Raw genomic sequence first — 13665 nt, forward strand, 5'->3', positions numbered from 1 at the left:
AAGAAAGAGAACAGTGATTTGCCCACAACTTAAATAAAAGTCTTTTAGGAACTCTCAACATGTGTCTCTTAGTCTAATACTTTCTCTACCAGACTAGACTGTACTTCATTTTCTGGTCAACTGCTTTTCCTATGAATATGTACTTTTAATTATAGCATACTGTAGAATTCTCACATAGTGCAGAATTTTAATTAGTAAAAAACCATTTGCAGATACAAATATTTCTTCTATGAAATACCTATAAGGCAAACCAAATGTATCAGACTTACTCTTTCATTAATTCCACTGTATCTTCTTTCTCCTTGCTTAAAAAGTCTTAGAATTAGACCATTTAAATAAAATAAAACCATTTTTAATAGAATAGAAATCAATGAACTGAAGTGCCTAAGCTTACCAAACTTCTTGCTTTCTTTAGTTGTGCCAGTCATCTTGATCTTTGCAACTTCAAAGAAATCTTTAATTTCTCTTTCATACAGTCGTGATAAATAATCCATGTAATTCTTAAATAAAAATAACATGTACTTCTTATTAATAAAACAAATAAAATAATTTCCATTTTTTAATCCCCCCAAATCCTTCATGATTATTTTAAATTTTGTGGTCTAAAACTTTGATGCAGTTCACAGGATAAAAAAAGTAGGCTATTTCCTGTCTTTAAAAAAATATTGAACATTAACAACTTATAAAAATATGAAGTGGAACATAATCACATTTTCATCTTTATATGTTATCTTTCACATTTTAATATGGTTGCAATCATACTGTATAGGATATTTGAGTCAGAACAGTCATGCTTCTCCAGTCTCACACCTTAATGAATGCAAAGCATTATAACAGTGGTAGGTTGATGTGCTACTACTTAGTAAAACAATCCTCTAACACAGGTCACTTAAGTGGTTTCAATGTTTTGCTATGACAGACAATGTTACAATAAGCTTTTCATCTCCAATGAGTTCTTTCCTTGGAATAACTTCCTAAGGGTGGAATTACAGGGCCAAACAGTATAGGAACCTTTATAATTCTTCTACCATGCTGCCATGTTGCTTTAAAAACGGATAGTGTCAATGGCAACAAAAGGAGTATATTCAGTTTCATTGTGCCCTGTCAGCTTGGGTTATTCTCAATAAGAATTTAATTAGTATATCTTACAGTTTTCATAACTAAATATTTTTATAGACAAATTGGATGTATGTAGCTCAAATGAAAACATCTATTACTTAGAACACATACTCATTTCTTCATCATATTTGCCTATCATCACATACCCTCATGAAGGATTCTTCAACAATGGGAGGCCATGTATTTTTCCAACTCCTACGTTAAATGCCATACACAAAGTTTGACTAAATTTAAATAAATCCATAACAGAAAAATTGTACATATTCTTTTAAATTTATTGTGGAATTAAGCTTCAACTTCCTTTATTATTTCAAATTAATATATCCAGTTTTACAACAGGTGTACCTTGCTTTAAATATCAGGTGCACCTTTCAAAAGGTATATTATGTAAATATTTGTATACCAATTCATAGTTCACTGATTTTTTAGGTATTTTATAGATATATCCTTATAAAATAGTATTTGGATGAAACATAATATAAATACTGTTTTTTTTCCAATTCATAGATTATATTACTCTCATAAGAAAAGTTAAATAGGCAATTCTTTCCCATGATCTTTGCATAACTTTAAAAGCAAATATAAGTGAAAATATACCCCAAAATTAATTCCTATTGGGCTTTTTTAATGTGTCATTTTTCAAGTTTAAATTCTGATAAAAATGTTGATCACTGCAAATCAGTAAATGACTGACAAATGGAAAAGTAGCTTTGCATTATTTGTAAAATCTTCATTAGTGATTTTCTACTGAAATCAGTCAATATGAGAGACTACATTCTGATACTTAAATTGTTTAAAGTGCACATTACTATCCAAGCAATTTAAATGGTTTCAAATAGCTATTTTGTAATCCAGAAAACAGTGACTTCAGTAGACTATTGCAAATCACCCCCTTTTTCAATGGGATGCAAATGACTGGATACCTTTTTCCCAGGTACTCAATAGAACTCACTGGTGGTCAAAGCCACAGACAAGTGTGACAATCAGTTAATTCATTCATTTACCAAATTCTGAAAGATGTATCTCACTGTGAGTATGTATTCCTTCTCTTAGCACCTTACAGCACCTAACTGAAATTTAACTATCATGAATTTAAATCTTAGACCATCTTTTCAATTTCATTTTGTGCTGACTGTAGAGTCTATGGAGACCTCCATGTTTTACTTTTTCTTTAAACAAAAAGGCAAATTCCACAAAACTTCAAAAGGTCAAAGGAAGATGTCTGAGTAAGCTTCAAGACTGACTATCAACCTCAGGAAGTTAATTAGGAGAGGAAAGCTCATTTTCTTACCCAAGCATGGATGGACCGTCTCTATTTATTGCCCTACATGCAAAACCAGTCACAGAGAGGGGTCGTAGTCTTGGGAGGAAGAAATCTGGCAGTTGAGCTCATTACATGACCAAGACACGCCTATTTTACACAGGCTCCAATTGTATATATCAAAAGTCAGGGCTTTTCTTAGATTCAGCCAAAGCAGAGCTGAGGCAGTACCTCGTGATTCTTACCCCTAAAGAATATGAAACAGGCTTTTCCTGTTCCCACCAAAAATTGTGAGCTGTATATACCAAACCAAGTGCAAATAGTATCTGGGTTTATTTATTTTTCTTAGTAAAGAAACATTGGTTTGTATGTTTCCTTCCTTCTTTTCTTCTTCCATTCTTTCCTTCTTTCTTCCTTTTTAATAAAATACCTGTTTTTGACAGCACTTCAGCAACCAAATTAGATTATGAGGTAAAATTCACAGTCTGTCAAAAGTTCAAACCACAGGATCAAGTAACATTCTTGGGAAATAAGTCAATTTCATTTAAAAAAACACACACCTCATTAACACTGTCAATCTAAAATATACTGTGAGCAGAGAGAAACATCCTATAAATCATCACTAGGTTGGCTACAGTCTTGTTTCTTCACTTTAAATTACATTCATGAATACTGCATTATATATAAAGATAGGGCAATAATACTCACTGAGAACACAATTAGGCAAAAAGCTTATTGATTACTTATTTGAATATTCACTAGGGGACAAAACACTTGTTGGCACAAAACTCTTAAGGAGATATAATAATGTTTAATTATTCAAAATATTAATCTTCCTAAAACTTCAAAAGGCAAAAAATTCCAGTAATGTAAATATTTTTCCTTAAGATAGCTCCAAATCAGAATTCTGTTGAATGAAAACAAAACAAAACAAAACAAATATATAACAAAACAGTAAAGTTGCGTAATACTTAAAAGATCTATTCTGAGGAATAAGAACAATCTTAACTAAAAATGGCAAGCCAGTGAAATACATGTAAACTAGGATATATACATATATATGTTCTTTTTTAAAAGCATTTTTAAATTTTAATTTAAAAATATTTTTACCAATGTTTATGTCCAATTTCTTATGATCAGTTTGGAAAAAAATGGAGCCAGATTTGGGGAGACATATGTAATAATGTCCTATTACCAAATATGTTGATACCAATATGTTGACAGGAATGTACAATCTGTCTTTTTCTTAACATCACACTTCTCATAAATTTCTACCTAACCCTTGCCTTCTTATGAAACATGAACCAATGATATTGGATGAGAATTGCAATAATTATTTCAGTAAATATAAGGATAAAATGGGTCCATGTAGAAACATTAATTACCTGAGAATAATCTTTACTTATGAAATATTTTGAAAGAAAGCCAAGTAGGCAAAAAACTAGAAAAAAAATTTTGCTAGCAAAACTAGTAAAAAATAAGGTTAATTTGCTCTCTAAATTCTTTGTTAGAAAGTTTTTCTTCACAAGCACATGGGTAGAGGGGAAAACCTCTACATTAACAATTCCAATATTCTCACTCTACAGAGACAAAAGATATCACTCATTCCAATTCATGAACATCTTTGAATGTCATATTGTCCACATAATTAAATTATTACTAGTTATTAAATTAACTTATGTGTTACTTGGATTTTTTATTTTTAAACTTCAAATTCGTAAAAACTTAGACATAAAAATATTCTAAACGTTTCTCAGAGTACTAGTTCAGAATTCTAACTGAACTATTCTGATATGAAATATAGAAATATAGGTATTTAAATATTTGCATCAGATAACAATTCTTTACCTCCTTAATGACAAGGTCAAATCCAATACTAAAGGTCACAGCATAAACGCCAAAAAAGTATTGTACCTATGGCCTCCTGCTACAATGGCTATTTATTAAATCTAAGTCAGATCATGTCGTTCCACTGCTCAAAGCCCACCAACACCCTCTTCCCAAAAAATCCCTCACAGTAAAAGCCAATCCTATCTAATAAGAGTAATATGCAAATTGACCGCACCTCTGCTACATCCACAAGTCACGCCCACAAGCCACGCCCAATCAGGAGCGAGTATACAAATAAACCCAACCAAGATAGCTGCGGCCACAGAGAGCAGGAGGGAGGCTTGGGTTTCCCCAGCAATGGAGGAAGCCAAGCTTTCCACCTGCCCTTGCTGGCCTTGGCTGGGGGCGGAGCCGGGCAATTGGAGCCAGCTGGGGGTTCTCCTGCCCAGGGCCCGAGCCTCGGCCAGAGGCTTGCGGCCTTGGCCGGGGGTGGAGCTGGGCGATCAGAGCCAGCTGGGGGGTCCCCTGCCCAGGGCCAAAGGCTTTAGGCCTTGACAGGGGTGGAGCCGGCTATTGGAGAGAACTTGGGGGGGCCCTGCCCAGTCCCCGAGGCTTTAGGCCTTGGCAGGGGTGGAGCTGGAGATTGGAGGAGATAGGTGTGAACCACAGAGGAAACACCTTTTCTGATCGCTCATTGGCTAAGCTCCCTGTATGCCACTGGTAATATTCTTAGTAACTTGGGTATAAGAATCCAAAAAAGTGATCTAGGGCTTTTCCACCACACTCCTGGAGAAAAAAACGAAGGTCTGCTGTTGGAGGGCTAAGAAATGTCATATCCTGCCCTAGGCGGTTTGGCTCAATGGATAATGCCTAGGTTTTCCAACTGCAGGGTCCGGGTTAGATTCTGATCAAGGGCAAGTACCTACGTTGCAGGCTCCTCCCTGGTTGGGGCCTAGGTCAGAACTCATGCAGGAGGCAACCAATTAAAGTGTTCCTCTCACTTTGATGTTTCTCTCTGTCTTTCCCTCTCTCTTCCACGCTCTCTAAAAATCAATGGAAACATATCCTCAGGTGAGAAGAAAGAAAGAAAAGGAAGGAAGGAAGGAAGGAAGGAAGGCAGGAAGGAAGGAAGGAAGGAAGGAAGGAAAAAAGGAAGGAAGGAAGGAAGGAAGGAAGGAAGGAAGGAAGGAAGGAAGGAAGGAAAGAAAGAAAGAAAGAAAGAAAGAAAGAAAGAAAGAAAGAAAGAAGAGAAAGAAAGAAAGGAGAGAAAGAAAAGAGAGAAAGAAAGAAAAGAGAAAAGAAAGAAAGAAAGAAAGAAAAGGAAAGAAAAGAAAAGAAAAGAAAGAAAAAAGAAAGAAAGAAAAGAGAGAAATAAAGAAAGAAAAGAGAGAAAAGAAAGAAAAGAAAGGAAAGAAAGGAAAGAAAGGAAAGAAAAGAAAGAAAAGAAAAGAAAAGAAAAGAAAAGAAAAGAAAAGAAAAGAAAAGAAAAGAAAAAAAAAGAAAGGTCATATCCTATGAAAGACACATCTTGAAATTGCCTAAAGAAAGTTGTCATTTTTTCATGGTGAAGGGACTCACCAACACTGGAGTCCGTGTTGATGAAAACACCTTGGTGGCAGTGGTGACTGGCAGTGGCTGCAGCAGTGGGGTGATGGGGCTGGTGCCTTTCCCTGATCAGCCCGGTTGTCTCCCACAAAGGGCAGCCAGACTGCGGCTTAGGCACATCCCCTGAGGGCTCCCAGTATGTGAGAGGGAGCAAGATGGGCTGAGAGGACCTCTCCTCCCCCAGTGCATGAATTTTGTGCACCGGGCCCCTAGTTTCTTATAATGGTGCATGGTCCCTTCCAATTTGCCCTGCCGCACCCTGCCTTACCTCTCCCACCTGCCCTTCTAAGCTCCTTTCCCCTGCTTGCTGTATTCCACCCACTGGCCTCCTTACTGATCCTCAAGTGCACGGGCAGGCTCCTTAGGGCACTCGAACTATGAGTGGAAAGCTTCCCCTAGTAACTCCCACTGCTCACCCCTGCTTACTTATCAATCTGCTCAAATGTCACCTTCTCATGATACCTTCTCTGACCATCGATTTGAAACTGTAACTTTCCCCCACTCCTGGCACTCTCTGCTTCATTTTTTCCCAGAGCACTCAGCAGCACCTTTTAACATGCTTTATAATTGACATTTCTGTCAGTCCTTCTCCATCAGAATGTGCACTCTCAAATGGCAAGCATTTGCCTGCTTCCTTCAGTGCTGCATTTCTAGTACTTAGAACAGTGTTAGTTTATATATAACAGGTGCTCAATTCATTTGCTGAATGAACATGGGTAAACGACTCTCATCTTCCCCAAAGGCTGACATTCAGTCAGTGAGATATACCATTGCCTTCTAATCGCTAAGCCTAGCAATTTGGCATCATCCTACCCCTCCTGTCTCTGGAGTCTCTCTTTTGGTTTATTTTCTCCCTCTATTCCTACCACCATCTTCCTGGTTCAAGATTTCATTTCAATTTCTGCTTCAGTCAGGCTTGCCTCCTCACTGTCCTGGGAAAGGGACATTTTCCTAGCTTTGTCCAGACATCTTGCTACTCACCCCTGGAATGCTCTCCTCTTATTTCTAGCTTACTTAATCCCACTCGTTATTTAAAACTCAATTCAAGTCCAATGTCTTTCATTAAGTTTTCCCCCACAGTTTCATGTCATGGATTTCCCTTCTCTAAACTGTCATATATTCAAACGCATTTCTAGTTTTGAACTTAATTTTTTGCTGATTGTTTTCAGTGTAATTGCTTTTCCTAGTCAGACTTAAAGCTCTTTAGAAGTAAACACCTGCTTGTTAGGCCTGGCATAGTGAAATGCTTGCTTAATAAATAGGTACTCTGCATCTGTTTAATAGAACAGATTATAAATTCTTAAAGGGTGAATGACTCACTCAAACATCTTCATGCTCTCTAGTTTTTATATTTCACATAAAAAAATCAGGAAATAATTATAGCATTTAACTAAACTGAATGATGCCTCAGACTACATATAGTATGGTCTAATACTATATTATATTGAAATTTAAAATTTAGCTCTTCTTTATCCAAGTAAATAAAATAAATGTTTTCCTTCATTAATGAGCACTCAGAAACTCAATTATTTTTTGCTTTGCTAAGAATGTACTGGAGTATTTCAAATGTCACTTGGGGAACTGAATACATAACCTCTAATTCTAAAAGATTATGCTCTATACTCAGTGATGTCAAATTGATCAAATCCATACCTTTGTCAGTCCCTCATATTTTCCGTAATCTGTACTCTTCAGCCACTCCATCAGCTTGGCATATCGGAGCAAGTCTCTATGAAATGGATGATGATTGGGTAAAGTCAGTTCAATAGAGTGTTGAGCAAGAGTTGAACTCTGATCATGACCCTAGAGTGAGTGGAGTAAATAAATAAATAAATAATCATTGATAGTATAAAGAAACATTGTTGTAACTGAAAATTCCAAACAATGACCAAATGTGGATAAGCAAAGCCAACAGAACATAGAAAAATAAAAACTGAGTACTTACTTCCTCTTTTATCATTCTGTGCATACCAACCGAATATCACCACCATAAAATAATCATAAACACTCAAGAATGGCACTTTGATAAATCAACTACTCATTTCATCTTCTAAAGGAGTTGAAAATGAATGTGTTCATGAAGCTTATCTCTCCCATATCATTTTACAATTTACTAAGCAAATAAACATCATGATACAAACTGTATTAAGAAACATAACAAATAGGAAAGTAATTTAAAACAAATTATCTACATATGTGGTATTTCCATTAGAGCCTACAATGTTTAATGGAACAGATAAAAACATATGGGATATAGAATTTTAGAACTAAGAAAGACTATAGGTGACTATATCTCGGGCTTTCCAGGATAACCACTAATGATAATAGAATTTTAATTTTTCTATTAATTTGTTAAATAAGTAACTATACTATTTTATTTTTAAACGTTGATAAGACTTTTATATAAGTAAATTAATAAGTTATCAAACTGCCTTAGACAGGTGATGTATCCTGACTTTTGTTTTAGAAAATATAGACCTGGTAAAATATATAATCCAATAACCTTACTTCCTACCTAGAAGAACAAATTGAAACTCAGTGGTAAGTCATTTGTTCAGTTTACATAGAAGGAAAGCTAGAACTGGAATCTCAGTCATGTGAGTTGCACTTCTACTTCCTTTTAAAAACATGTCTAACAAAATAATTTTAACTAGACTCAAAAATTGCAACTGCCTACTAGTATCTAAAAAATAAAACAATGAAAATCTTTCTAGTTCCCTTTTGAAACAATCGAGCTCTCCTTCTCTACTTGGTCAATGTTTGTTATGGAACTCCAAGTCACTTTGAGTTCATCAGAGGTTTGGATAAGGGAGCATAGACCTGTGTGAATGTTCTTTCCTGGATGGCTGAGTGAATATAAAATTATCACAACCTCCAAAGAATCACCCAGCACTAAGAGCTTAAGTGTTGAAAAATGAAACTATTCTATATATTTGAAATGCCTTGGCACCTACATGTTTTCTGTGAAGTAAAGACTAACAATACGAACACAATAAAAATTATTAAATAAAACATGAAGATATTGCCACTGGACTATATATTATACCTTTAATTATAGTTGCCAAAGGTCAGTACGAACATTACATTTCAGAAGTATTTTCTCATGGCCACATGAGAAAGATGATTGGGATTCCATTAAATCACAAGAATTAGATACTAAACATAGGTAGATATTATAATATTAGGTCTAATGATGTCTCCAAATTGTGTGTCTTAATTAGTTACACTGATGAAAAGGGAAGGATATTTGTAACTTGTTATAGCTTATAAATGTTTTCCAAATAGTCTGCCTTTATTTATAACAATATTAGATCTCTTTTTATTATCCAAAACAATTCTCATTAATTTTTCTCAATGATTCAAGACTCAAAATTATTGTTTATTTTCTTCCACAACTATTTACTCAGACCACATTTTAAACTGCATTATTTAATTTAGTGTCAGGAAAGCTCTTCAATTAAAAATCTTCTCTTCTCCTAAAAATGGGAAAATTAGTTAACATTTGTAGAAGATTTTACAGTTTCCAAAGCTCTTTCACGTATTTTATTATTCAAAGCTTTCTCTTACAAACAACCTTCTAAGATCACTATCATCTGAAAACTTCACTTCTAATATGAAGATCATCATTACTATTCAGATAAATTAAATATTATTAGTATTAACAAAACTACTTAATTTTAGAGAAAATAGTTCCAAATAACTTCAGAAAATAGGAAAATTACTTAAATTGTTAAGCTAATCAATAACATTGATAACTATCACATCTAGAACTCTAATGTACAAAGAATTCTATTCTTTATATATTTTTAAAATTAAAACATTGTTTAAAGTTTACTATAAATAAAAATAAAGTGACAATTTATTGAATGCCTACTACCATGCTAAGTACTTCATATGTAAAAATTACAATCTTCACAATAATCTTGCAAAGTACTTTTTTACTCATTTAAAAAAATAGTAAGCTCTATTAATATAATTTAAAAATAATATATTAGGTTTTGTCCAAATTAATCTAAGACCAATACATTTTCTAAAACTTAGTGAATTATAAATTTCTTTAGTGTACATATTAATAGAATTTATAAATAAATTAGCTAATATTGAACACTATGCTATATCAAAGCATATGCTGAACATATAACAACATTAATCCTCATTACTACCTCAGAGGTAGATATTTTTACTACCCTCCCCCCCATTATTCAGATAAGGCAGCTAAGGTGACACAAAAAGGTTAATGAACTTGTCAAAGGTCACCCAGCTAGGACGTCACTGAGCAGAGTCAAGATTTTGAATCCAGGATGTTGGCTCTAGTGTACACTCAAATATTTTGCTATACTGACTAACAGAAATGATATGTCCATGTGAAATGTTAAAAATTTTTCAAGATTTTAAAACTCTATTTTATGTCATATTTATTTTTCTTTTAAATTTTTTTAACTTACTGATTGATTTTAGAGAGAGAGAGAGGAAGGGAGGAGAGAGAAACATTGGTTTGTTGTTCCACTTATTTATGCATTCATTGGTTGCTTCCTGTATGTGCCCTGACGAGGGATCCAACCCACAATCTGGGCACACTGGGACGACACTACCTGGCCAGGGCTAGTTTTCTTTCCTTTCTTTTTAAAAATTGACTTTAGAGAGAGAGGAAGGGAGAGGGAGAGAGAGAAAAAGAAACATTGATCAGTTGCCTCCTGTATGCACCCTGACTGGGGATCAAACCCAAAACCCAGGCATGTGCCCTGACAGGGATGTGAACCTTTCAGTGTATGGGATAAACTCCACCCAACTGAGCCACACCAGCCAGGGCATATTTTTACTTTCCTAAAGAAAAAAGAAAATCTGAAAAAAGTTCCAACAAACATCATGAACATTGATTTTAAATAATCATATTTCTTTTCTAACAGATCATCAACCAATATGCTTAAGGAAACAACTTCTGTGACATGAACTAAATACTGGTGGTCTGTTACCCAGGTTTATTTTACTATATGATGTTTCTATAAATACACATCTGACTATCTAGATCCTCAGAAAATTCACTTTCAATTAAACCTCATTAGCACTTACATATATGTATACTATGCATATGAAGTTACACAATTAGCAATTTAATACACACATTGCTATAGAGCTTTAAGTACTTTAACCTCCTTGCAAGCATCTAGAGGCTGGGAGCTACTTCTTATTCTTACATATGGACTATATGTGTACCATTCAGGAGTTCTCAAACTTTTTAAACAGAGGGCCAGTTCACTGTTCCTCAGACCGTTGGAGGGCCGGACTATAGTTTTAAAAAAAAACTATGAACAAATTCCTATGCACTCTGCACATATCTTATTTTGAAGTAAAAAAACAAAACGGCAAAAACACCTGCATGTGGCTCGCAGGCAGTAGTTTGAGGACGCCTGGTGTACGTAATAGGCACACAATGAAAAATGGACAAATAAATGTACAATAATGAGGTAATCAAATTTTCCAACTAGTTTGTCCCACAACCAGGAATAGAAATATCCAGGTTTCCCAACTCTTTTGCTAGTTGACCTGATGCACTGAATTCAACACATAGAAAATCTATTTTCTGTACTTGAGACATCCTCTTCCACCTTCTTCAGCATATCCGAGGGTTTGGCAACACTATGGTTTTTAACATGCATCATTCACATGTAACAATACATGTTAGATTTTCAGAACTGCGAAGCATTCATTTTAAACAAGCCATTAGTTTATAAGGCAAAGAAGCAAAAAATAAATGTTTGGTTGTTACAACAAACAATTAAGGGTGCAGAAAGAACTATTGTTTATGAACTGGTACTTCCAATACCATTGACAAATGTGGGTAACATCACTATCATTTTTAAAAACTAAGGAATTGTGTGGTTATAGATATTACTGAAATCATCCTGTAAGAAAAATGTGAATTAGTATTTCCTATGTGACTTCTAGATTTACTTTTTTTCTCAACACTTTTTAAGTTAAGTGAAATGTTAAGAGAGTCTTTCCCGACTTCCCCCTCACATGCTTAGTTAGATCATCTTCTTTTGTGCTCTCATATAGTATTATCATAACATTTACCCTTCCTGAGTATCTATCTCCCTTCCCTAGACTGTCAGCTATTTGAGGGCAGGATGAGCTGCTAATCTATCCCAAATAAATGTCTGGTATGAATTTCAATCACCTGGCAAATGACTTCTAAATAAATGAAGGAGTGAGTGAGTAAAAGAATGACAAGAAGAAAGGCAAGCAGAATGAGATTAAATGCCTTTTGGCTGAAATAAATTTTCACTATGGGACATTAAAAAATGGCTACAAATATGGTTAACAGGTAGCTTAAATCAGCAAGTTATAATCTATAAAGATTCTGTGGCTGTTAAGTTTAGCAAACTTTATAGAAAAATAAAAAGAATCAGAGAAGCTTTAGCCAAATTTGATGTACTCACAGGCACCGAAAGAAAGGAGGACCTATTATAGAGTTGAAGGAGAGCCTGAGTAAACTAATCAGAAATAAAATATATAGTAAATACAACTGAAAACAAGATAAGAATCCAATGTTTCAGACAGCATTTCTTAATGAACAAAATTTCCCACAATTGCTTTTGCCCAATAACCCTAATAAAAGAGATAAAGAACATAAGAAACCTAGCTTACTATACCAGATATTAAAATGCCTTTTATCAAATCCCTCTAATGTACTCTAATATTATTAATATTATTGCCACAACTTTAATTATAACTTTTTTCTATGTAAAAATGTAGACAAATGACTTATGTGAGGTTAAATCAACTGGGACTTACAATTGCACTATAGTCATTTTTCTCATGTATATAAATACCCAGAGCCAATGAAACATTTCATACACTTAATCAAGTCCTGGTTCTTACTTCAAAATATTGAAAAATAAAACAGGTCAAACAGTAAACATGTAACAAGTTTGGACTTAGTATCTTAATGGTATATGCTGTAAGAAAGCATAGTTATTTATATGATTTCTAGAATCAGAGAAGTTTAGTTAAAGGAACCAACAGAGGCAGTTGAGGTGCTAAATATGCACGTAATTAAAAATCTTAGAATCAAATAAATTGAAGAATATGCTGAGATCCCAATGAAATACAATTTTTTGTAGGGACTTAAATTTAAGGTAATAAATAAACAACTACAAGAATATACCAGTATTAACAATAAAATAAAACTACCTGTTGAACGAAAACATTGTTGAGGTGACTGGCCAATCTCCGGGCAAAATGCTCTCGCAAATCACTGAAGCGCTGCTGCTGTTGTTTGACTGCCAGGAGCTTGTCATGGCCTGAAATCAGATTATTTCTTGATTGTTTTAATGAGTAAAAAGATTTCCCTGATGTCTCATGGGTATATTTATAAAAGTATCCATATTTCAGTTTTGAAGATCCCAAAGTTTTACTGGTTCATTTGTTTGCTTAAAAAAAAAAAAAAGGTAAGGGGGAATATCGTATAGCACAGTAGTTCTCAAGAGTGGTATTTCCTCAGCATTGTTAGAAATGTGGATTCTAAGGCCTCAGCCCAGTCATACTGAATCTGGGAGTGGGTGCTGGCAATCTGTATTTTAACCAGCCTTGTAGGTGATTCTGATGCAAAGTCAAGTTTTGCAATCACTGGCCTAGCAAAACCTTATGCTCTCTGGTCTAACCAAAGCATCTACTTTGTGCCAGGTTCTGTGGACTGTACTGAAGAAAAATCATGGTGTTAACCTTGATTGCCCATAACTTCCCTCCCTTGCAGGCCTGGTCCCTCCCAACTGCCCATCACTGATGGAAGTAACTGAAATGAAAAAGTTCTTAGTGCCAATAGACATATGTTTGGAAATAAGTGAAAC

The 13665-nt window shown here is 34.6% G+C and overlaps 1 protein-coding gene across 3 annotated transcripts in view; it reads right to left on the reverse strand.

The window, feature by feature from the left end:
* EXOC1 (exocyst complex component 1) overlaps positions 1-13665 on the reverse strand; it is a 55085-nt gene that overhangs the window by 21412 nt on the left and 20008 nt on the right. For 2 of the 3 annotated variants that reach the window (XM_008140321.3, XM_008140320.3), the window contains exons 8-10: positions 13010-13119; positions 7469-7618; positions 395-500 (exon numbers count right to left, since the gene is read on the reverse strand). In XM_008140321.3, coding sequence (XP_008138543.1) covers positions 395-500; positions 7469-7618; positions 13010-13119 — 366 coding nt within the window. Of the gene's footprint in view, positions 1-394; positions 501-7468; positions 7619-12255; positions 12310-13009; positions 13120-13665 lie in introns of all 3 variants that reach the window. The other variant, XM_054728930.1, reaches the window with a different exon arrangement.

This window comes from Eptesicus fuscus, chromosome 2 (assembly GCF_027574615.1).
Source record: "Eptesicus fuscus isolate TK198812 chromosome 2, DD_ASM_mEF_20220401, whole genome shotgun sequence".
Lineage (NCBI taxonomy): Eukaryota > Metazoa > Chordata > Mammalia > Chiroptera > Vespertilionidae > Eptesicus > Eptesicus fuscus.